Genomic DNA, 24,206 nt, shown 5'->3' on the forward strand with positions numbered 1-24,206 from the left:
ACAAAACGTAATATTAATTATAATTCACATCTACACACACCAAATGCAAAGAAAAACCCAGAAAACCAACCACTACCCAAAAGAAACAAGGAGCCTTAATACAAACTTCTCAAAAACCACTACAAAGGCCAGAGACGCTAAAACAGTCTTCTCAAAGTGCCAAGGAAACAAAATAGTCAGCCCAGAAGTCTTCACTTCAACGGCCCAGCCATGAGAGCGATAAAATACCATCTTCAGGCGTTCACGAACAGAGCACTCCCACTCACGACCCTGACCGAAAGAACCGCTCAAGGATGCACTTCAGGAAAAAGAAAGCTGCCCCACGAGGGAGGACTGGAGGCAACGGGCAAGGGCGAGGGAAGTGCTGAAAAACCTTAATCCCACGAGTAGGTCAACAACAGTCATGCTTCGGGAGGAGTTAACTCACACTGAGCCCACCGAAGGGGCAAGCAGACCCCTATATGCTACGGTCCCTGCTTTGCTTGGGAGCGTGGAACAGAAGCTCCTTATCACCTAAGTTTGGTTAGTCTTGTGTTTTAAGAAAATGAATAAAAGAGAAATAGAATAAAAACCAAGTTTCTTAGACAGTAACAATATTCTATCAGTTCTGCTCAATCCTATAGAAAAGAGGCAATAAAAACCAAAGATAAGCATAATAAAGAGCATATAAGACGGTAAAAATAAATAAAAGCATTTCAGTTGGCAAAAATGTAAATGAGAGACCAGAGGCTCGGCATGAGCTTTTTAAAATGCTGTTCGCGGGAGTCACTCGGACGCCAAAGGGCCCAGTGGGGACGAGCTCAAACAGCAGGGTGACACAGCAGTCAGACACTTCACAGGAAGGAAAAGGCACTTAAAAAGCACGAATTGAGCTAAACACGGTGCAAAAATGGTAACAGGGGCACCTGTCCAGCAACACGAGGTAAGGCTGACCCGGGCAGCCCGACTCACCTGGAAACAGGACTGGAACAGGGGAGGGGTTGGGGGCGGGCGCTCGCCACGCCGCTGCCCCGGCGCCCGGACCCTCCTCGCCCAGCAGGGACACCCCGCAGCCGCGCACCTGCCGGAGGCCCTCGTGCAGCAGCCAGCGCCCCGCCACCCCACCGCATCACAGCAAACGTGCAGCGAACCCCAAATGCCCTGAACCCCAGGGAGAGCCCCCAGGGAGAGCCCCCGCCCCTCTTGACCACACTCGGGCAGGTTTGGCCCCCGCCCCCCACGAGGAGCCTCCCAGGAAGGTCACAGGTCTCTCAGCCCAGGACAAGGGCCCGGGCCACCCCAGGCCCTCGGGCTGGCAGCGAGCCGGCCCCTAGCCCCGCCAACGCGCCTGCACGCCCAGGGCCGAGGTCTCCCCCCGCCCCCCCGCTCGGCCCTGGCCACCGCCCATCAGGGCAGCGGGCGCTCAGCCCCCAGCTGGGAGCCTGCATGCAGGACTGGCGCTGGAGGGCGTGCGAGGAGACCGCCATGCTCGTTTACGTGCGCCCCACGCGTGGCGCGGCTGGCACAGCTCCCAGCGCCTTCCATGCGGCCTCAAGGTCAAGGCTGCAGGGTCTTGGGCCACAGAGGGCCCCGTGGGGCGGGTGCAGCTGCCTGGCGTGGCTCTGCGGTGCCGTGCCAGGAAGGCTGCTCACTGGACGCAACGGGCAGGTGCTCCCAGCGCTGCTGCGCCGCTCACGAACCGGGCCTGACCGGCCTAGAGCCCCAACCCCTGCTGTCCCCAAGTCCCCGCCTCCCCCAGCCCCAGCCCCAGCCCACGCCCTCCCCCAGGCCTGCCCTCCCCCAGCCCAGCCGCTCTGCACCCCCTCCCACGCAGCTCCCGCCCTCTCCAGCGCCCACACCTGCCCTCACCCCACTGCTGCCCCTGGCCCTGGGCGGCTGGCAGGGGCATCAGCGGCGGCCTCGAGCGCCAGGCAGCCCCCTCCCAGGGCCCCGCCCAGGACGCGTGCGCCACGGCAGCCTCTTCCCAAGCAGCACACAGACCACCAGGTCCACTCCCGACCTGTCCCCAGCCGCGTCCTGGGCGGGACCCCCACTGGACAGCTGCCCGAGCGCCCTCCAGGGTCCTGCACACCCCGAGGCCCGCGTCGCCGCCCCCACCTCCACACAGCCGCACTCATCCCAGGAGAAGAAGAGCCCGAGCGGCCGGGGGCAGGAGCCACGAGACACCACACCCGAGCCCAGGCCAGGCGCAGTGAGGGCCGGCGAGAGGACCCCGTGTCGCCGAGGAGTGCAGGCAAGGGGCTGCCCTGAGGCCCCTCACACCGGGGAGCGTCCAGTTGCCCGCAGGGGACGCCCCAGCCCTATTCGAAGCCGCCACACAGGGTGCCGCAGACCCCGAGACCCACAGGGTGGGCCCCTGCCGGCCCGGCGGTCTGGGCAGGTAGGCAGAGGGCGGGGCCGGCGGCCTCGGGTGGCACAGGGGCAGCCCTGAGCATGTCCGAGGAGCGGCCGTGCCACCTGCACCCACTGGAGGACGAGCCCGTGATGCTGCGGCAGTCCACCTGCTGGGCAGCTGCCGAGTGACTGGGCCAGACACTCGAGACCCTACCAGCCCCCTCGAGGATGACTATCAGGATGCACCCGTGGGTGGAGGGGCGTGGTGGGCGGGGAGCCAGTCCCTCCACCACAGCCACTGCGGGCACCAGGGTGGGCTGAGGAGGGGCCTGAACTCGCGGCCGGTGGGCGAGCTTGGCCCTCGCGCGGCCTGCAGGTGCCGGGGCACTGGTGGGCGAGCTTGGCCCTCGCGCGGCCTGCAGGTGCCGGGGCACTGGTGGGCGAGCTTGGCCCTCGCGCGGCCTGCAGGTGCCGGGGCACTGGTGGGCGAGCTTGGCCCTCGCGCGGCCTGCAGGTGCCGGGGCACTGGTGGGCGAGCTTGGCCCTCGCGCGGCCTGCAGGTGCCGGGGCACTGGTGGGCGAGCTTGGCCCTCGCGCGGCCTGCAGGTGCCGGGGCACTGGTGGGCGAGCTTGGCCCTCGCGCGGCCTGCAGGTGCCAGGGCACTGGTGGGCGAGCTTGGCCCTCGCGCGGCCTGCAGGTGCCGGGGCACTGGTGGGCGAGCTTGGCCCTCGCGCGGTCTGCAGGTGCCGGGGCACTGGTGGGCGAGCTTGGCCCTCGCGCGGCCTGCAGGTGCCGGGGCACTGGTGGGCGAGCCCTCCAAACCCCGGGAGGGGGACCTCACCGCCGGTCACTGCACAGCCACTTCAGGCTGGGGGGCCGCCAGGGCGGCCGTTACTCCCACCCCCCAACCAGCAGTGGTGGAGGAGGCTGAAGGGAGAGGATCTATTTATTTTACATTTTATTTCCACTCCCTGCTTGGGGACAAAACAGTTTGGAGAAGACACGAATGCAGGGCCCAGCCACCCCAGAGGAGGGGGAGCTAGGGTTCCAGAGGCCGAGCAGCAGCGCCCAGCGCTGAACCAAGAAGCACAAAACAGAAACGGGAAACCACGGACCGTTCACAGGGAAAAGAATTTGCCGGAAACCACCCTAAGGAAGCTCCTACGTGAGTGTAACACGTGGCACGGGGGCCCCAGAAGATGGGGGGGAGGGGCAGGGCCACGGAGGGGCCGAGGCTGACCCACAGCCGGGCCTGGGCACACTCGTCCAGGACAGCAGGGGACTCGGGGCCACCCAAGGCAGGTGCAGTGACGCTCACGATCCAGCAGAGGGTTCGAAAGCCCCGAGCAGCAACGTGGCACAAACGAGGGGTCCGCGGCCCGGAGGCCAGAGGGCGTGGGGTGGCAGTCACGGTCCTCACGGAGAAAACTGCCCGCCAAGAACGCTACACCCACCAAAATTACCTTTCAAGGCTGAAGGAGCAATTAAGACACGTACAGAGGAACAAAAGCAAAGGAGCTCGTCTGGATGGCCTGCCCTGCACAGGGGTCCTTCAGCTGCGCCAGCAGACCCGGGGCAGCAGCTGGACGCCACAAGAGGCGGCCAGGGGTGAAGCGGGCCACGAGGTAAACACGAGCTTCTTCACTACTGGGCTTTCTGTTTATAACTACCCCCGGGGAGAAAAGGCAAGCGTATAAAATAATACTTAAAATCTGTGGTGAGAGACAGACATGATTTTTGTTTTTCAGGACGTTTTGGGGATTGAACCCGGGACCTTGTTACAGGAGGCAGGTGCTCAGCCACTGAGCAATGCCTGCTTGCCCCAATGGACACACGGTTAAAGGTGCAGCGTGAGCCAATAACAAGAGAGAGTGAGGGGGAAAGGTGAGAAGCAGTTTGTACTCGACTGAAACTAACTGAAACTAGGTTAGGGTTAGTTTGACCCTGTATCTGACAAGGCATAACTAACAATGTATAAAGAACTCCTACAACTCAACAGAAAGACAGCCCAATCCTTAAAGGTGGCCTAGGATTTGAGGAGACATCTCTCCCACGGAGACAGCCGAACGGCCAGCGGGTGTACGAGCACTGATCCCCACGGACGAGGCCCCGGGTTCAATGCCAGTAACTCCAACAAAACGGAAACACGCTCAGCGTCGTTAGCCAGGAGAGAAACGCACACTACAACTACGGGACACCGCCCCACACCCGAGGGTGGCTACTGCCTGAAAAAAACAAGAACCGAAGCGAGCACTGACGGCAGGAAAAGACGGAGCCCTGGCCGTCATTGCGGGCCCGTCGGGCAGCTCCTCTGAGGCTAAAGGGGCCCTGCGCGGCCAGGGACCCCAGCCCAGCTCAGGCCTGAAGGCTGAGCAGCGTCTCCACGAGGCTCCTCACGGCGTTACTCACAATCGCCAAAAGGCGGGAGCAGCCCGCAGCCGCCGGCCAGATAGACCAACACGAGCTGTGTGCACAGCGGGGACGGTTCAGCCGTGGAAAGGAGGCTGCTGGCCCTTGCTGTGCTGTCGGTGAACACGTCGCACTGAGCAAAATACGCGGGACACGAAAGGGAAACGACCGCCTGCCTCTGTCCCGTGAAACGCAGCAAATCCGGAGGCTGAGGTGGAGCGTGCTGCCCGGGGGCAGGGCGCCACTGCTGGCCCAGCAGGAGTTTTGGTTTAAGCTGACCAACGGTCTGGAAATAGACACTGGTGAAAGCTACATGGTACCGTGTGCTCTTCCACTTAACAGCTAAAACGACTTTCGTGCTACGTATGTTTTACCACAATCACTGGAAAGCTCTGCCGGGGAGTCGACGCACTTATCGGAGGATCAGAACTGACGCCGAAGGTTCCACTCCTGGAAACCAGCCTGGCCTTCCTGTTGGGAAACCTGAGGCCTGCGTCTGCACGTCTCGGCCAGATTCTGCGGGCACATTCACAAACGCACATGCCCACGGCAGGGGAACGTTTCCGTGGGGCACCCCCCACCCAGACAGGGGCGGTAGCCCCTGAGAAGGACCCGGCACGAGGGGGGGACTGCTGGCCCCACGGCCCTGCCCATGGCAGCGGGTAGCGCTGGCTCTGGGCCTCTGCCGCCCGCCCAGGGGACAGGGGCGACAGGGCTGCGCCTGGGTGGGTGGGCGAGCACCCCCGCCCGTCAGTCCGTGTCGGCTGGTGGGCTCAGTCCCGTGTGCTGTTCGTAAACAGCCCCGCGCCCAGCTCCACTTCCTGCCAGAGCCGGCGGCTGGGGAGCGGGATGCGGCCCCTCCCAGCAGTGGGAGCCCACGGGGCTGAAACCGGAAGCCGGAGCCCGCGCTCCGGGAGAGGGTCTGCCGGCCGAGGGCCCCCAACAGGAGGCGGGTCGACGCGGAGCCCCAGCGGCAGCTGGCCGCGCAGTCGCGGGAGGGGGCCCGTCAGAGCAGGACCCTCGGGCACGGCCCAGTGAGTGCCCGCCGGCCCACCCGGCGCTAGCAGACGGGGATCCAGCGGCGCCGGGGGCAGGGCCGCTGGACGCCAGCTCTCGGCCCGCCCACCGGCCCTGCGTGGCTGCCCCTCGGAACCTGGGGGCCGCCCGCCCGGCATGGCTGTCCCCAGCGGGGCGCCTACTTTGACGGCAACACCCCCAGCTCCTGCCGCTGCACGCAGGCCCCTGCTGACCAGGCCGGCCTCCCCTGGGCTGGCTGCCAGCGGCGCCAGAAGGAGGCTCGAGTCAGCAGAAACTGCACCAGCTGCCGTCCTGGGCGCGCGGCTGCCCGGGGGCGGCCTGGACTGGCCCCTGGGGCACCACAGGCTGATGCCGCTGGCCACCACGTCCTGCTCAGGCAGGGCCCCTGCGTGGAAGGGAACGAGGCTGAGCACAGGGCGCGAGGGCACAGCAGGAAGTGAGACTGTGGGTGCTCAAGTCTGGTGCAGATGCCCGCCCGCGGGCAGCGGGCCGAGCCGGGGCCTTCCTGCCACGCCGGCTGCACTCGGCGTATGGACCCCAGAGCCCACGGTCCCACGCAGCCCGGGAGAGCCGAGCTGAGCAGCACCAGGCTCTGCAAGGCAAAGCCGCCGCACTGCCTGCCTGGATGACCCGGGCAGCTCCCGAGGCGCAGCACTGGCAGAACGCACAGAGGTTGGCGCCACGGCAAGAAGGAGCACACGGGTGCCGACAGCGTGCTGCCGCGGGACGCGCGTCCCAGGGCCACTCCTCCCTGCTGGAGCCGGGCGGCGCAGGTGCAGTGTGGAAGGAGCGGTGCGGCCGCTGTGGGGTCGGCGCAGGAGGGAGGCTGGGGGCCTGGGGCTCGGCCTCGCCCCCCGCCTGCCCAGCAGGTGCCTCCAGGACACCTCCATCTGCCCTCCCCAAAAGGAAAGCTCTTTGGCCCAGAGACCAAGAGGTGCCCACGGTGGACACCGGTATGCTGGGGCCAAGGGCCGTCGTGCCCACGACAGGCCTGGTGTCTCGCAGCAGGGGGCGGGGAGCCACGGGCGCCCACCTGCCGCTCCCCTTTCCTTCCTGCTGTAAGAGCTCAAGCGTCTTCACACGACAGCCCACTCGGCCCACTGTGGCAGAAGACGCAAAGTCTCGCGAACACCCCAAAACAAGGTCTCCCCGAGCCTGGCAGGTGCAAGCTAGGCTGCAGGCCGATCACCCCCTGCCCGCCCCCTGCCCGCCCCCTGCTCGCTCACTGCCCACCTCCAGCACCCCACCCCCTGCCCACCTCCTGCTCCCCGCCAGCCACCTCCCACCTGCCCACCTACCCTCCTCCTGCTTCTAACACCTCCTGGCTCCAGGCCCCGTTACCAGGCATTCCGCCCCCAGGTGACGCCCTGGCCACGCCCAGTACACCACAGAGCACAGGTAACCATGCAGGTAAGCCCGGTGGGCCGTGGTTCCCGGGAAGGAGTCTCCCAGGTGGTGAGGTACGCAGGCTGGACATCTGCTGTTGCCTTTTGCGATGCGTGCCCCTCCCCTCTGCAGGTGCGTGCGCTCCAGGCGCCCCCAACAGCAGAGCTCCCAGAAACCTCCCACTGCTCTTGGGGTGGCCTCAGGCCAATGTCCAGCGAAGCCGCGCAGGCAGGGCCGCGGAGGGCACTGTGCAGCAGGGCTGCCAAGCCAGCAGCGTCCCAAGACACTGGGGCCCAGTCTGGAGGCCGGCAGACAGACACCCCACGAGAGGAAAGGACAGCCCAGCGGCAGCACAGAGCAGGACAGCAGAGGAGAGGGTGGACCAGCAGAGGTGGACCAGCAGAGAGGGCGGAACAGCAGAGGGTGGAGCAGCAGAGCAAAGCGGACGAGCAGAGGAGGAGGGACAGCGGTGTGGCCGGAGCAGCCCTGCGAGGCCACACACAGCGAGTTGCTCTGGTCACAACACGTGACACTCCAGGTCCTAAGGGCACTCGAGACGGCGCAGGCCTGGCGTTGCTGTCCCGCGCACTCTACCCGGCCTTGCCGTTTCTCGAGTCGCGTCCCTGCTCCCTGGACCACCTCCTGCAGCCCCAGCCGCCTCCCGTTGAGCCGCCTCCCGTCGAGCCTCCCGGGGCAGAGGGCCTCTCCTTCCTCCGACGCAGGGTGCTGCTGGCTGCGCGGGGCAGGGGGCCGGAGGGCAGCTGATGCCGCAGCCAGATCCTGTGGGGGCGAAGGGCGCAGAGCGGTGCCTGGGCAGGGGCTGCGTGGTCGGCAGGCTGCTGAGCAGGACACGACGCGAGGCCCGCTTCCTTCCCAACTGGCGCTGAGCCCCGAGAGGCCCTGCCCGCGTGCCCCCCGCGGAGAACGGAGACAGCGGCAGCTCCCTGAGCTGGCACGCTCCAGGCAGACTGCACCGGGCTGCGCTGGGGCTTGGACCCTGGCACAGGGGCGCAGAATAAGCACAGCCACACGCCAGGAACTCCGTCAGCCCCTACGCCCTGCCACAGTCACGGGACACCGGCCCCCGGCCCGTGAGTGCCCAAGGCGCTTCTTCAGCCCCTCGCTGGGCACTGCCCGCCCTTCCAACGCAAACCACGCCAGCCCTGCGTGGCCTCCCCGCCAGCAGACACAGGTCCCACCTCCACCCTGTGGCCAAACCCCCACTGCTGCACTCCCACACGCGCCCTCAAAAGGGCTCGGTGTCCCCGCAGTGCACAGGGCGGGCCCCGGGCCGGGCCCCCGGTGCCCAGGACGCAGGACTCTCCTGGAGGGACGCAGGACTCTCCTGGAGGGACGCGTCCCAAGGCTGGGGAGGGCAGCGCCAAGAGGGCAGCGTGGGGGAAGCCCGGCTCGAGGGAGACCCCAGAGCGCAGGCCGTGTGCAGGTGGGCGGACGAGGAGGCGCCCAGGGGCAGGGGCCGAAGGCAGGAAGCTCTGCCTCCAAGGAGTGGAGCGGAAACGAGGCCAGCAAAACGCCTCCGAACGAAGGCGCAACTAAAAGGCAAACGAGCGGCAGCTAATTCCCAGCGGCCCCTCACGGAGGGAGACCCTATGTGGAATTTCAAACAGCAGGAAACGATGCCTCGTTCTGAGACTCGAGAGTGAAGAAGAGTTGGTGGTGGCTCTGAGGCTAACCAAGCATTAGCGCCACAGAACAGTAATGACGGTGTCTTACGGAGCTGAAAAAAGACGAAACACTGCAACAGAAGCATATTAATATGAAACGGTTCGATTGGAAACGTGGAGGAAAATGAAGACATGATCAACTTCAAAAATGAAGCAAGTATGCAAATTAAAATTAATAGCATAGCCACCACAAGAACAGAAATGGTGATAAATTTCAAACTAACCAAGAAAAATGGGATGAGGGGAAAAAAAATCAATGCAAAAGGAAGACAGGACAAAAGAGAGAAATGAACATTAAAAAGGACATCAAAAAGTACAAAAACAAAATGGTAGCTATGAACACAAATATCAGCAGTTTATACAAGGAGTAAATGTTCCATTAAAAAAAGTTTGTCGGGAAACGGACTTTGGCCCAGTGGTTAGGGCGTCCGTCTACCACATGGGAGGTCCGCGGTTCAAGCCCCGGGCCTCCTTGACCCGTGTGGAGCTGGCCCATGCGCAGTGCTGATGCGCGCAAGGAGTGCCGTGCTACACAGGGGTGTCCCCCGCGTAGGGGAGCCCCACGCGCAAGGAGTGCACCCATAAGGAGAGCCGCCCAGCGCCAAGGAGGGAGCAGCCTGCCGAGGAATGGCGCCGCCCACACTTCCCTTGCCGCTGACGACAACAGAAGCGGACAAAGAAACAAGACGCAGCAAAAAGACACAGAAAACAGACAACCAGGGGAGGGGAGGGGAGGGGAATTAAATAAATAAATAATAAAATCTTTAAAAAAAAAAAAAAAGTTTGTCAGATTGAATGAAAACAAAATCTAGATACATGCTGAATAACCAGCCAGAGACCCATTTAATATTTAAGGATATAGAAAAGTTGATAATAAAAAAGGTAGAAAAAAATATGACAAATATTATCTAAAAGAAAGCTTACATAGTTATACTGCTATCAAAGTTGATGTTTAAAATAAACTAGATGTAAAAAAAGCTATATAATAAGAAAAAGCTCAAAACTTTTAGAAGGTACTGTAATCTTAAACATGTATGGACCTAACAACATAATCTCTAAATATATAAAGCAATAGCTGACAAAACTACAAAATGGCAAATTCACCATCCAATCAGATACTTTTTATCTCTTTTTTTGTATTCTTTTTCCAATTAGATTTTAACACACTTCTCAGGTAAACACACAAAAAAGGAAACAGACAACCCACAGTAAGCAAAGCTTGATGCGGTGAACAGATACCAAACCCCACACTCGTCAACTGCCAAAAGCACATTCCTTTTTAAACACAAAGAGAACATGTCGGAAAACTGAGCTCATTATGAGCAATGAAACAAAACCCCAAAATGCTAAGGGCCTGGTGTCATGCTGACCACATTCTCTGACTACATCATAACTAAGTCAGAAACCAATAATGGCAAAAAGAAAAGAAATCAATGATGGAAAAATAATTACCAAAAAAAAAAGCACTCATGCTCAGATATTAAGAAACACTTTGAAATACTTCATAAATATTTTTAAACACTAAACGGAACAACATCACATATGAAAGCTGAGATGCAGGTAAAGCATTACTTAGAAAAACATGTGTAACTCTAAATGATCACGAGAAAGGAGAAAAATTAGCAAGCTATGTATTTATCTTAAGAAATTAGGAAAAAAACAGCAAAAATAAACCCAAGAAATGCAGATGAGAAGTGCTAACAGTCATTAAAAAAAAACGAAAAAAAAAAACACAACACATTTTTTCCTGAGGTACTGGCACAGGGATGGAACGCGGGACCTCATCATGGGAAGCAGGTGCTCAACCATGAGCTGTATCCGCTCCTCCATCAAAAAAAAAATGTTTTTTAAAAGATTTGTTTTATTTATTTATTTCCTGTCCCCCCCATTGTTTTGCACTCACTATCTGCTCTCTACGTCCATCTGCTGTGTGCTCTGTGTCTGCTCGTCTTCTCTTTAGGAGGCTCCGGGAACTGAACCTGGGACCGCCCATGTGGGAGAGAGGTGCTCAATCACCTGAGCCACCTCAGCTCCTTGTTGGGCCTCTCACTGTGTTTCCTCTTTGTGTCTCGTTGCATCATCTTGTTGTGCCAGCCTGCTGTCCTGCTCATCTTCTCTAAGCAACCAGGACCCAAACCCAGGACCTCCCAAGTGGTAAGTGTGAGCCCAATCGCTTGAGCCACATCCGCTTCCCTCCCTCATCAAAATTCTGATGAGCCCTTCATAAGCAAAGAGAGCACAGGTGCCCAACTGCACAAATATAAGGAACTGAAAGGGGGTGGTGCCACAGATCCTCAAGATATTTTTAAAAGAATATGATGAACAACTTAAGGACAATAAACTTGAAAATCTGGACAAAATGGACAAATTCCCAGAAAAAAAATGTAACTTTCAAAAATGAACTCAAGGGGGAAAAAAAGTGTCCTGAAATCATTAAAGAAATTCAATCAGTTGTAAATTTCCCACAAAGAAAATCCAAGCCAAGACAGTTGTAGAGCCGATTTTTCCCAAACGTTCAAGCAACAAACAATGCCAATTTTACCCAAACTACACGATGATACAACAAAAGCAAGAATGCTGCTCAATGTATTTTAAAAGGCTACCTTGACACCAAATCTACTTAGAACATAGCCACAGATGCAAAAATCCTAAACACAATGTAAATAATCCAAATCCATCAATGTACAGAAGGTAATACAACAGGAATAAGCTGGTATTTTTCCAGGAAGGGAAAGTTAATTTAATGCTAGAAAATTTACCTAATTTGCCATATTAGTGATTCAAAAAGAATGACATGATGCTCTTAAATCAAAGGAAAGTATTTGATTACATTCAACATAAATTCATAATAATATTTTAAAAAGTCTTAACAATCTGTGAATAGAATGGGAATTTTTTAACTTCAGGAGTGGGTGTAGCTCAGTGTCTGAGCTCCTGCTTCCCACATACGAGGTCCTGGGTTCAATCCCCAGTATCTTCTAAAGAGAAAAAAAGTTAGAGCTAACAGTATAGTTAATAGTGAGGCATGAAAATGCTCCTTAAGGCTGGAGCAAAGTAGGACCAGCCCCACAACCTCTTCCACCCACAAGAAAAAGAAATAAAAGATATGAAGAGAAGACTCAAATTTGTCATTTGCAAAAGATGTAATTTATACTGTTACAGAGCACAGAATAGCCTATAGACAAGTTCTTAGGATATATTTAAAAATGATAAAGTTACTGGCTTCAAAAATCAACTGCACTTCAAGAAACAAAATGAGAGTTCTTTTGCCATAACATTTAATGTACAAATATCCACGAATAAATCCAACAGAAGAGGGAAGCAGATGTGGCTCAACTGATAGAGCACCCGCCTACCACGTGGGAGGTCCAGGGTTCAAACCCAGGGCCCTGACCCGTGTGGAGAGCTGGCGCTCCTACGCTAATGAGACGGCAGGGCACGCCCGTCACACCTGCAGCCCCATCAGAGCACCACCAGGTGAGGAGGGGCGGGGCCACCTGGGGGGGGGGCTGCAGACTGAGCTCAGCAGGGGGGCACCGAGCCCATCAATCACACCTGGTGAGGAGACCCCAGATAAGCCCGGGACCCTTGGTGCCATGAGAAGCCTTCACGTGAGAAAGCACGTGGTGGCTGCGCCTGGAGGGTGGCATGCCCACGCCACGGGGGACACGGGCTTCCCCTGGGACCCTCCAGGCCTTGCCCATGCCTCCTCTTGGCTTCTTGTACCCTTTCGCTGTAACGAAGCCGGATCCACAGGTAAGCATGGGGCTCAGTGAGTTGTGTGTGTTGTTCTAGCAAATTATCCACCCAAAGGGGGCTGGAACCCCCAGATTTGTAGCTGTTGTCAGATGTGGAGGAGGCTGGGGAACCCCCAGCCCGCAATGCCCGCGGCCAGTGCCCATTGCTGATGCCTGTGGCTGGTGCCCATGGCTGGGGCCCACGGCCAGTGCCCAGAGCCAGTGCCTGCGCATGCCTGCAGCTGATGCCCGCGGCTGATGCCCATGGCCAGTGCCTGTGGCTGGTGCCCATGGCCAGTGCCCAGAGCCAGTGCCTGCGTGTGCCTCAGCTGATGCCCGCGGCTAGTGCCCATGGCTGGTGCCCATGGCTGATGTTCACGGCTGGTGCCCCTGGCTGATGTCTGTGGCCGGTGCTCGTGGCTGGCGCCCGCGGCTGGTACCTATGGGCAGTGCCCAGAGCCAGTGCCTGCGCATGCCTCAGCTGATGCCCGCGGGGTGATCTCCAGAGGACAACCTCGCTGTGCGAGTCTCGTCTCGGGGTCCGGCCTCGCTCGGGCAGGCGGTCCCTGCGTCCTCCAGAGGTGTCTGGGAGCCCACGCTGTCCCACACTGGACACATGCCCCAGTCTCCCAGCAGGCGCAGGCGGAACAAAGCGCTGCTGTTCCTAGGACGGAGTGACACCCAACAGCAAAAAGGAGCAACAACTGGCACGGACAGTGGCGTGGAAGGTCTCAGAAGCCCGTGCCAGGCAAAGAGGCAGACCTGGCGGAGCGCGTGGCCACCTCCCCTGCGCGGGGCCCCGGGAGTAAATCCTGTGGCGACAGCAGAGCAGGGGCTCCGGGGGCTGGGCGGCTCTGGGAGCGCCTGGGAAGGGACCCGGCACTTTCCGGGATGAGAGAGTGCGCGCTGCCTCGAGGGGGGTGTGGGCTTCACAGGCACACGCCTGTCCACACTCACTGTCCCCAGAAGGGCCGAGCACCCCGCCGTTACAAGGCACCTGCAGGACGCGAGCGGACGGCAAGGAAAAGGACAAGCGGGCAATGAGCACGCGAAAAGGGGCGGAACCTCACAATTTAAAACGTTTACAAGATAAGTGCACGGGCCCAAGTGGCCACTGCCCTCCAGCAGACTGCGACCAGGGGGTGCTCCGCCTGGCAAGGGGCACAGCAGGATGCTCCCGCAATCCCAAAGCCCATCACAGAGCTGGACAAACAGGCCCTGGACCCCCCCTCACCGTCCAGCCCCTGACGTGCCCGGCACAAAGCTCCCAAGGACAGAAGCGAACTCAGGTGACCGCAGGGCAGGAAGGGGCCCGCAAGGTTGGAGGGGTGCCTGGGCTCTGGTACCAGGCGGGGGACCGCGTGGAAGGGCGCCTGGCCCCGAAGAGACTTTTGAGGCTCAACGAGGGGAAACGGGGCAAGGAAAACTGGCAAAAGAATGGCCAGGAGCTTCACCGACCCAGTTCAACTGGCCTCGATTTGCAGTCACAGAAGCGCAAATTAAAACCCACCACTCCCACCCACCAGGATGGCAAAAACCAACAGCCTGGCTGGGCAGCGGCAACGGGGCAATGGGGCCGGGCAACAGCGATCCGCGCAGCCGCCTGGCCGCGAAGCTGGGCTCGCAATGACCCCGCGCCCAGCCCCACGGCCCAGAACAGGCGCCGTGTACGTGGACACAGGGACCTGGACGGAAGACACGCCGTGCTGGCACCAGAGACAGTCCACGGCAGTGGACACGGAGCGCTGAGCAGAACTGAGCGTGCAAAAGGGCACGAGAGGTGAGCCTTCACGCTCAAGTCCTCGCACACTGAACAAGGCGACGGATTGTCCAAAGACACGCCTCCCGGGGTGGTGGGCAGGAGGCAAAGCAGGGAAGGGGAAGCAGTGGTCCCAGGGAGGCGCTGGCCCTTTGCACGCCCTGTGGACTTCACGGGCTGTCAAATCCACGCCCCCAGCGCTGCCTGCCCCTCCCTCCAGGCACGCGGTTTCCCTCACACATCCCGCCTGGCCCCGGCCGCCACCCCGCTAGGGCTTGCTGTGACCGGCTCCTCCCCCAGCCATCTCCAAGCAGGCACAGGAGCCCCCACCTGCTGGCCAGGCCCCTGCCCACCACACTGTGGCCTCCCCCACCCATGGGCCACTCTGTCCACCCACCGGTTTAGATTCCCTCAACACGTGAGCTCTGGGCCCCCGCACACAGTGAGTGCCACAGCAAGGGCCATCCTTGGGCAGGGGGCAGCGGCTCTGAGCAGCAGGAAAGCGGGAGGTGATGTAGCTGGGAGTTGGGGGGAGGCCCCCAGGGGGTGAGGACCCAGAAGTGAGGGTGGACAGGAGGGCTCCAGGCAGCCGCCTTCCAGGCGGGGAGAAACAGGGAAGCTGCTCAGGCCGGGCGCCACCAGCCACTGCCCCACCGCGGGGCCAGCATCAACTTTGTATTGTGGTGAGATGATGGCAGGATGCAAAGGGCAGCCTGTTTTTATAAAGCAGTCGCTCTAAATCCTGCGGGACGGTCTCGAGCAGGCAGAGGAGTGGACTGGCGTGGCCAGCAGGGCGACCAGGGCACGGATGAGACCTTCCCACAGCACACGAAGACTGCAGGCCGAGGTCACTGCCAGGGCCTCTGAGGGCTGGCAGTGTGGCTGGAGGCAAAAGGAAACCTGCAGTACACTCCGCATGCGGCTACACAGAGGCGTGCAGGACGCACCAGGTGAGCGCGCCGAGGGCCAGGTACGACCGGGCCTGATAAACACCCCTCTTGGGAAGGAAGCCCCGCGCGCAACCTCCCTGCCCCGGGTACCACGGAGACGGCCGCGCTCCGTCAGGTGGGGCGGCGGGGAGGCTCGGCCCTGCCACGCACCCCGGGGAGGGAACCGCGCATCTCGGGGAGAGGACGGCGCGCCCCAGGGGCGGGGACCGCGGGATGCGACGCCGGGAGCCCCGGGGGGCCGGCGGGCGCCACTGCCGCCCGTGTGCCCGGGAAAGGGCTCCAACCCCCGGCCTCGGGCGGGACGACCCCCGGGACGACCCCGGAGCAAGGGCCCTCGCGGGCTCCCCGGGCCGGGGGCTGGGACTCGAGCCCTCGGGCCCCTCGGAGGCAGGCGGCGGCGTGGCGCCACCTCCCCCGGCAGGTGCGGCGGGAACAAAGCGCGGCCGGGCTCGGCCGGCGGGGTGGGCGCCCGCGGGTGGGTCCCGGCGCCCCTCGGCCGTGCGCACCTGCGCGGCGGCCGGGCGGGGGCGCGCGCCGCGGCGGGCGGGCGTACCTGGGCACGCAGCTGGGGCTGGAGCCGTCCACCTCCCAGGTGGCGAACAGGTTCATGGGCACGGGCGCGCCGGGGAGGCCGGGCGCGCCGGGGAGGCCGGGGAGGCCGGGGCGGCCCCTCTCGGCCATGGCGCCGGCCCCGCCGCTGCGCTCGGCGGCCCTGGGCTGAGCCCGGCGGCGGGCGCGCGGAGGGCGGCGGCGCGGTCACATGGCGGCCCGGGCGGCGGCGGGGACGGGCCGGGCCCGGACGTCGCACAGGCCCGCGGGCGGCGACGCGCTGCGGCCCCTCCGCGCCCCGCCCCGCCCCCGCGCGCGCCCGCCGCGCGCGCCCCGCCGCGCGCGCCCCGCCCCGCCGCCGCCGATTGGCCGAGTGGAGCGCGAGCTCGCGGCCACGCGCCCAATCACAGCCGCGCGGGCGCCCGCCGGAAGTGGGCCCGCAGCGCAGGGGCCGGGGGTCGCGCCGGGAGGGGCCGGCCCGCGCACCCTCCTGCCCGCGAGCGTCGCCGGAGACCCCGCCGCCGAGGCCCGGGCCCTCGCGGACCCTCGGCAGCCCCCTCCCCCGCAGCCTCCTCGGGCTCCCGGTTCCCCCACGCACCCCGTTTTCTCCGGGGTCCCCCGCCTTTTTCCCGAAGCCCCTTTTTCCCTTGCTGTATTTCTTGTCCCCTCCCCAAACCCCTGGGGCTCGGAACCGGGGGTCCGAGAGCTCGAATCTAAATTTTAAAAACATTGTTCTTGTCGGTAGTGTTGGTGCCATGTGATGTATTTGTAAGTAATCCGCAGTGGCGTGTGGATTTAGTAAGGGGTCCGCGGAAAGAGAAAGGTGAGGGCCCTGCCCCCGGCCGCCCCAGTGCCGCCCCGCGGGTCTGCCTCCACTCCCCGCGCGCCCGCGCACCCCTCGACCTGTAACCCTTGTCTGTCCTCGGCTGTGCCGCGAGGTCCAAGCCAGGGCCTGAGGGGAAGACCGGGAGGGCCAAGCGTGGGCCGGGGTCCTGCTGCCCCTTGCTGCCGCGGGGTCGCTGGGGCACCCAGGCTCGACTGCAGGATTGACCCCTAAATCCCTTCTGCAGGGCCCCGTCCTGTAGGAACCCCCCATCTTGCTGCGCTGCCTTTCTCAGAGAAGAGTGTAGACTTCATTTCATCCAGCAGTTGTTGGTTTACGGAAAGGTGGTGCACACAGCTCGCATTTACACAGTTGCTTTTCCGAATTTTGATCAAGACGGTGGAGAGCAAGTGCCTGAGGGTGGGGGCCGTGCGTGGACCCCGGTGGAGCTGTCAGTAAACCTGCGGGACCCAGCCAGCTCCTGCTGCTCCAGCCAGGCTGGGGAAGTCGGAAAAGATCCTAGCAGAAAGTTCATCTAGGTTCTGGGGCCCAAGGAGAAGCCCCCCACCCCAATATGTTTGGTAACTGTTCTGGTCAAAGTGGCTGAGATTTGGAAAAGCTTTTTCTGGCATGATGTCTCCTTTTTTTTTTTGTATCCTCAGTATAACACAGTCGCTTCTCTCTCCCTGGTTCCTGGGCTGGGCTGTGTTGACTACAAGAGGGCTTTTTGTTTGTTTGTTTATTTATTTTGTTTTTCTGTACACGTGGGTTTTTGAACCAGTGATCGGGGGCAGACCGGCTTGATTCCTTTGCTGTTGGTATCCGTGGACCCAGTTTACTCTTTCTCCTGCACGGGCCCCCACGCGGCCCCCTCCTTGCTACAAGCTTAGCCCCCAGCTGGGTCTCCTGTATCTGGAGCTGCAAACAGCTGCCACTGCTCCTGCTTAGAGCCGGGTCACATTTGGGGAGAACAAGGGAATCTGTGTTTCCCACATGCTCCATGTGCCTTTTGGGTGGCACAGCTGAAAGTGAGGAGGGTCTGTGTGTCCTTGGCCCGCTGACCAGTGTAGCCCGTCCTCACTGCCCTACAGAGCAGAGCTGCCTGGGGGTCTCCCAGCCATTAGGTGGGGGGAGGGAGAGCCGGCAGCAGCCCTCTGCCGGGACAGGCTGCCTTGGAGGCAGGGGAAGACAGGCACCCGCTGGACTCGCATTTGGCCAGCTGTGGGGAGGGCAGGACGGGGGGTGCAGTTGCAGACAAAAATGAATGTACCCGCCGGGTCCCTGCGCTCCAGGCGAGGAGCACGACTGGGGGACAAGCAGGGATTGTGCGGTGGCCATCAGGCACAGGAAGCACGGGACTGCGCACCCATGGCTGCTGCTCAGCTGTGCCAGCCCTGCCCCCACCCCCACGTACAGACAGAGAAACTGAGGCACCGAGGCTATGCGATGCCAGTAACGGCTAGGACAAGGAGCCAGGGTGCGAATCCAGTAGCCTGGTCCAGAGCCTACCCAAGTAACGACCACGAGGCAAAGCTGAAGAGCGTTGGGGGGTGACACGCATGGTGGACACGTGCCTGTGAGCTTACTCGGGCTAATTTTAATTTGGGAGGGGTCGTGTGGACATGAGGAGGCAGGCAGGGCCTGGGGGCTGGCCTCCACTGCTTCGTGCCCCTGCTTCCCACATCCCTGCAGTGGCAGGCAGCACGCTGGTAATGGGCCAGAACTGCTCTCCGCTTTGTCATTCTCTGCATTTGGAAATGACCCTTGTGCTCCCGGGCAGGGACAGGAGGCGGGCAGGGAGCTCTGAGGCCGGGAAGACACCCTCCCCCGGCTCCGCTCCCCAACGTGCTTTGAGCACATTTGCCCTTTGTGAGGATATTTTCTTCCAGGTAAAAACCTGTTTCACGGGGGCCTCTGGAGGGCGTGGGTGGGCGAGGGAGCCCCAGGAGTGCCCACTCAGGCCTGGGGCTCCAGGAGGACACTGGACACTGCTGCGGAGCACAGGCAGTGCTGCCCGCCTGCCAGCAACTGGCGAGAATAAAGCGCGGGGTTCCGCGCGGCCGCTGGGCTGCGCAGCGTGGAGGACTGAAGCCCCAGCCGGCGTGATGGGAGGGGTCGCGGCTTGCAGCCCCTTTCCCGCGGTCCCGCGGGCGCCTTGAAGTGAATAACTCAGTCCCCTGCCCAGCCCGAGTTACGGGAAACACATGCCAGCATGGGGACGTGATGGGGCACGGGGCAGGCGCCGCGTCCGCTGGCAAGACGGTGTCCTCGGTGCGGGGTCTGCGGGGGGGCGTCTCGGCGGCGGCGGTGGCGGCGGCAGTGCGGCGGCGGGTGCAGCCTGGGTCGGCAGGTGCAGGGAGGCCCCGGCGCTCCGCTGCGCTAAGGAGGCTCCCACCGGTCAGCCGGGGCTGGGGTCTTCCCAGGGCCCAGCACTGGTCAGCTCGGCGGCTCCAACCCACTCCAGCCGCGCTCTGCCTTGCCTTCCCCTCCTTCCAGCCGCCCGGCTGAGGGAGCCACCAGGGGCCAGTGTCCCTGCTCAAGCCACACTCCTGGCGGAGGGAGGCGTGAGAGAGCGGCTGAGGCCCAGCGTGGCCTGCGCCGTGTCCACTCACAGGGCACTGGCTGGAACGTCGCCCACGGCCCAGCTGTGGGCACTGAGGCTGGGCAGAAGCTCCAGGCACGGGAGGCACAGCGGTCACAGGGACGGTCGGGCTGGCGAGCCTCTCACAGGGCAGGGAAGGTGCTGCAGAGGCGCTGGGAGCCCAGGCCGTGCCCTGCAGGTCCAGGGCTGGGGTTCATCGTGTACAACGCAGCCCAGAAAGGACCTGTGGGCATGGGCAGGCTCTTTCGGCCCAGAGCTGTACCTGGGACGCCGCGATATTTCCGCTATGGATACTGAGCACAGTGTTAAAACGCAGGCGCGTGGGCGTCTGCCTGTCTCACCGGCCTCTTCATTTTGCGTCCCCCCGAGCCCGAGCTCCGTGTCTGTGGTCTCCAGCTCACAGCAGCCGCCCACACGCCGTCACCGCTGACCAAACGCTACCAAAGCTGCAGGTTCTCTCAGGCACTTCCCAGTGAAAACATCCCATGTGGCCGTCACAGAGGCCCTGAGCAGCCTCGTGCATCGGTTGTGTAAGTGACCGTGAAGCCAGTTTCAAACCCTGCTCCTTGCTCTCGTGAAGCTTATATTCTACTGGAAAGAGAATGAGGAGCAGGTCAACCCCTCAGACAGTGGAAGTGTAAAATGGGGCAGTGTGCCCTTTGGCTGAGACCTGAGGAGCCAGCCTTGAGGGCTGGTCCAGGGAGCCCCCCAGAGATGCGCCTGCGGGGCCAGCTCTGGAGGGGTGCGGCCAGGCCTGCCCTCAGCCCGGAGGGCGGCCAGGGGGCCGGGGGACCCTAATCCCAGACAGGAACTTGGAGCAGCTCTCCAGGAGGCGCTGGGCGGGATTGCCGCAGTTAAAGCTGCCAGGTGTGGAGCCCAGCGCCCAGAGCACCAGCTGGACTGCGCAGGACCTCCCACGCCAGCCTTCGGGCCCACCAGTGAAGACGTGCGTGTGCTCAGCCACCAGAAGGAGTAAGATGGTGCTGAGTGAGGACCAGGCACAAAGCACCAAATCCAACTTGTATGAATGGAAAAATATCCAAAAAAAATTGGAACGCTCAATGGATGGTGTATTAGTCAGCCAGAGGGGTGCTGATGCAAAATACCAGAAATCAGTTGGTTTTCATAAAGGGTATTTATTTGGGGTAGGAGCTTACAGACACCAGGCCATAAAGCACAAGTTACTTCCTCACCAAAGTCTACTTGGAGCAGGATGGCTCTGACGTCTGCGAGGGCTCAGGCTTCCTGGGCTCCTGTGTTCCTGGGGCTTTAACTGGGCTCAGGGCTCCTTCCTTCCTGGGGCTGGCTTCTCTTTCCTCTGTGAGCTGACTTCCCAGGGCTCCAGCTTAAGTCTTCAGCATCAAAACTCCAACATCAGAAACCCCCAACTCCGTCCTCTGCCAGGACTTTTATGTGGGAGTCGCCACCCAGCAAGGGGCGGGTGCTCAACGCCCTAATCCTAACTCAGTCATGCCCAGGTACAGAGCAGATTACAAGCGTAATCCAATATTTCTTTTCGGAATTCATCAATATTGAACTGCTACAGGTGGGTTAAAGGAGAAGATTAGACCCAGCTGAAGACAGCATTGGAGAAGGGGACGATGAGTGTGGAGGAATCACCCAGCGTGAAGCACTGACGAAATGCCGAGGAGAGCAGGGACAGTGCTGCGGGTCAAGCACACGTTTCCTGGGAATTCCCCAGCAGGAGAACAGGAGCGGAGGAGGCTTTCTGTCTACAGGAGCCGGAGGGTCCGGCAGCTTTGGGGCGGAGCCTTCAGGCAGGTGGAGCAGCCAGCCAGTGTGAGGTAGGGGTGGGCAGGGGCGCCCCGAAGTGGCAGTCTGGGCCTTTACCGTCATGCTGAGTGCACAGTGGGTGGGCGGCAGGGAGGGGTGGGGCTCACTCAGGGATGAGGAGTGCCCGGTGCAGGGGTGGGGGCCTCTGTTCCTGCCACTGCCCGTGGGAGGGACCTGGTGTGGGGGGGAGGCCACGTGCAGCAGGCAGGTGTCAGTCAAGGCCCTGCAGGAAGCAGGTCGGGGCGGGTGAGGGGAAGCCCTGGAACCGAGGGGCAAGAGGCCGGAGCAGCCACCCAGGAGAGCCTCGGGGGCCTGTGACCTTCCACCTCGGGTGCAGCCCGCCCACGCTCCGGCCCTCTGCCAGACCCCTGCCGGCCAACACACCTGGAAGCCCGGCCACACAGAGGCCCGTGTTCGGTCCAGCCGTTATCGGGCAGTGCACACGGCAGGACGCTGGCCGGACACGGGGCAGCACCACTCCCATTCGATCTGACGAGTGATGACGAGCACACGGACCAGACGGCAAAGCAGAGAGGCAACACTCCAAGAAACCGAGGAGAGGGTAAAAGGGAGGCAAGGTCCTGCTTGGAAAGCAACGAGGATACGAGGACACGAGCAAACTTAGCAGGAAATGAGAAAACGGCAGCGTTCTATTAGGGAAACAAAGGTTTTCTCCCTGTGCAGATGGCTTGTCTAGGGTGAGGAGTCTCTGAAGGAGGCAGCTCACTCTGAATTATCCTGCACGTGAACTCTGATTGCCTTCACAATGCCAGCTGGGGAACAGTCAGATAATCCCCAAGTGTATGGAAGGCTGGACATGAGGACGTGGCCACAGCACTTGTGGGAAGGAAGGCGAGGAGGGGAGTGGGGTCTGATGCCGCAGCGGCACAAGTGGCCCCTCAGACAGATGGACGGAGCCCGGCGAGAGCTGTGTGCGCTCCTGGGAGGACAGGACTACCCAGGGACTGGCACTGCTACAGGGGGCCAAACATCTTGTTTCAAAAGTGGAGTCTTTACCTCACTCCTTACATTAAAGCAAATTCCAGATGGAAAAAAAGAATTTAATCGGGAATACACCGCACCGAAAATTTTAGAAAAATTGGATAAAATAATAATCTTGGAATAAGGAGGAACTTTACAAGCAAGCCCTTGTCCTCTAAAGGACAATATTAATAATTTTTCTATGTTCTTAAAGAAACAGTCAAGGGAAGTGGATTTGGCTCAATGGATAGAGCATCCACCTACCACATGAGAGGTTCAGGGTTCAAACCCAGGGCCTCCTGACCTGTGTGCAGCTAGCCCACGTGCAGTGCTGATGTGCGCAAGGAGTGCCCTGCCACGTAGGGGTGTGCCCCGCATAGGGGAACCCCACGCGCAAGGAGTGCACCCCGTAAGGAGAGCCACCCAGTGGGAAAAAAGTGCAGCCTGCCCAGGAGTGGCACCACACACATGGAGAGTTGATGCAGCAAGATGATACAACAAAAAGAGACAGATTCCCGGTGCTGCTGACAAGAATGCATGTGGACACGGAGGAACACACAGTGAATGGATACAGAGAGCAGACAACTGGGCGGGGGGGAAGGGGAGAGAAATAAAAACTAAATCTTCGAAAACAAAAAAAGTCAAAGGACCACTGTGGCGGCTTGCTCGGTCGGTAGAGGTGGGGTCTGGCTGCGGACGAGGGGTCGGTCCAGCTCTGGACGAGGGGTCGGTCCCGCTTGGGACGAGGGGTCGGTCCCACCTGGGACGAGGGGTCGGTCCCACCTGGGACGAGGGATCGGTCTCACAAGGGGTTGTGCGGTTCGGCTGACGGGGTCGCCCGGCGAAGCCGGCGACGAAGGGGTCGCCCGGAGAAGCAGGCGACGAACTGGGGACAAGGGAGGCCAGGCCCTTGTCGGGGGCTCTCAGGACTGGAGGGCACACGGCAGAAGAACTACCGCGGAGACAAGGTAAACACGCAAGTCCACTTTATTGAGGGAGAGGCAACAGTTTTATAGGGGCTGGGGAAGGCTGATTGGTCGAAGCCATGCCCTGTTCTGATTGGTTGCTGGCGAAAGGTCAGTGGGCGGTACTGGATGGGGGAGGGGTGGTGGTTAGGGATTGGCTGTCGCTGTTGCTGGGGTAAGGGGCAGGGTTTAGGGATTGGTGGCTGCTGTTGCTGGGGTGGAGGGCAGACTTGAGTTTCCCGCCCACGCCTGGCTGTTGCTGCTGTCGGGGGAGGGAAAAGGGCAGACTGGAATTTTCCGCCCTGCGCCTGCGCAGGGAGAAGGAAGAAGAAGGGTACTGCCCCACAAGGCATCGTGTGGCGCCATCCGGGAGGAGGGGCGGCCGCGGAAGCATGGCTGCCGAGAAGGGGAGACCCGAGGGCACTCTGCGCCCATGCCGAGCTTCCTTCAGGGGTGGCGGTGAGTCCGACCAGCCACCCTATTATGGGGGCAGCGGCTTGGCCTGCCGCGGCTGCTCCCCCGCCAGGCCAGCAAACCACACTTCAGCCCGAGGGGTGACCGCAGACCACAAACTCAGAAAAATTTGTAACAGATATATCAAAAGATAAATGTCTTTAATATGTAGGAGCTCTTGCAAATCAGTAAGGGATAAAAAAGAACTTAGTAGAAAATGATGCAAAAGATGTGACACATTTCACAGTCGCTATTAAATATAAATTATAATAAACTTGTTATTAAATTGTATTAAAAACAAAGATATTCCATACACTTCCTAATAATTTTTTTCAGTTTTTAAAAATATTTTCTAGTAACATATAAACACAAAATTTCTCTTTTTCGTCATTTTTAAGTGTACGATTGCATATTGCACTCACAACGTTGGCTACCACCATCATCATCCATTACCAAAACTTCCTCCCTCCTCGGACGGCAATTCCACGCTCGGCAGTAACTCCCACCTGCCCTTGCCCTGGCCACTGGGAACGCCTAGTCTACTTTCTGTCTCTATGAATTTGCTTATTTAGGTATTTCACGTAAGGGAAATCATGCTATGGCTTTTGTGTCTGGCTTCATTCACGCACCACAGCGTCTTCCGGCTCATCCGTGTTGTTGCGTGGTCAGACCCTCCTCCTGTACGGTGGGCAATGTCCCCCGTGTGCGAGCCTCGTTCTCTTACCTGCTCATGGGCTGAT

At 60.6% G+C, this 24,206-nt stretch overlaps 1 protein-coding gene across 6 annotated transcripts in view; it reads right to left on the bottom strand.

The window, feature by feature from the left end:
• PACS2 (phosphofurin acidic cluster sorting protein 2) overlaps positions 1-16,013 on the bottom strand; it is a 68,681-nt gene extending 52,668 nt beyond the window's left edge. The window contains exon 1 of one of the 6 annotated variants that reach the window (XR_009184249.2): positions 15,853-16,009. Coding sequence is in view for 5 of the 6 variants with exons in the window: in XM_058290756.2 (XP_058146739.1) it covers positions 15,853-15,980 (128 nt within the window). In the remaining variant the exon portion in view is untranslated. Of the gene's footprint in view, positions 1-15,852 lie in introns of all 6 variants that reach the window. The other 5 variants (XM_058290756.2, XM_058290746.2, XM_058290764.2 and 2 more) reach the window with 5 other exon arrangements.
• Positions 16,014-24,206: the final 8,193 nt, after the last annotated feature.

The sequence above is a fragment of the Dasypus novemcinctus genome, chromosome 3 (assembly GCF_030445035.2).
Source record: "Dasypus novemcinctus isolate mDasNov1 chromosome 3, mDasNov1.1.hap2, whole genome shotgun sequence".
NCBI lineage: Eukaryota > Metazoa > Chordata > Mammalia > Cingulata > Dasypodidae > Dasypus > Dasypus novemcinctus.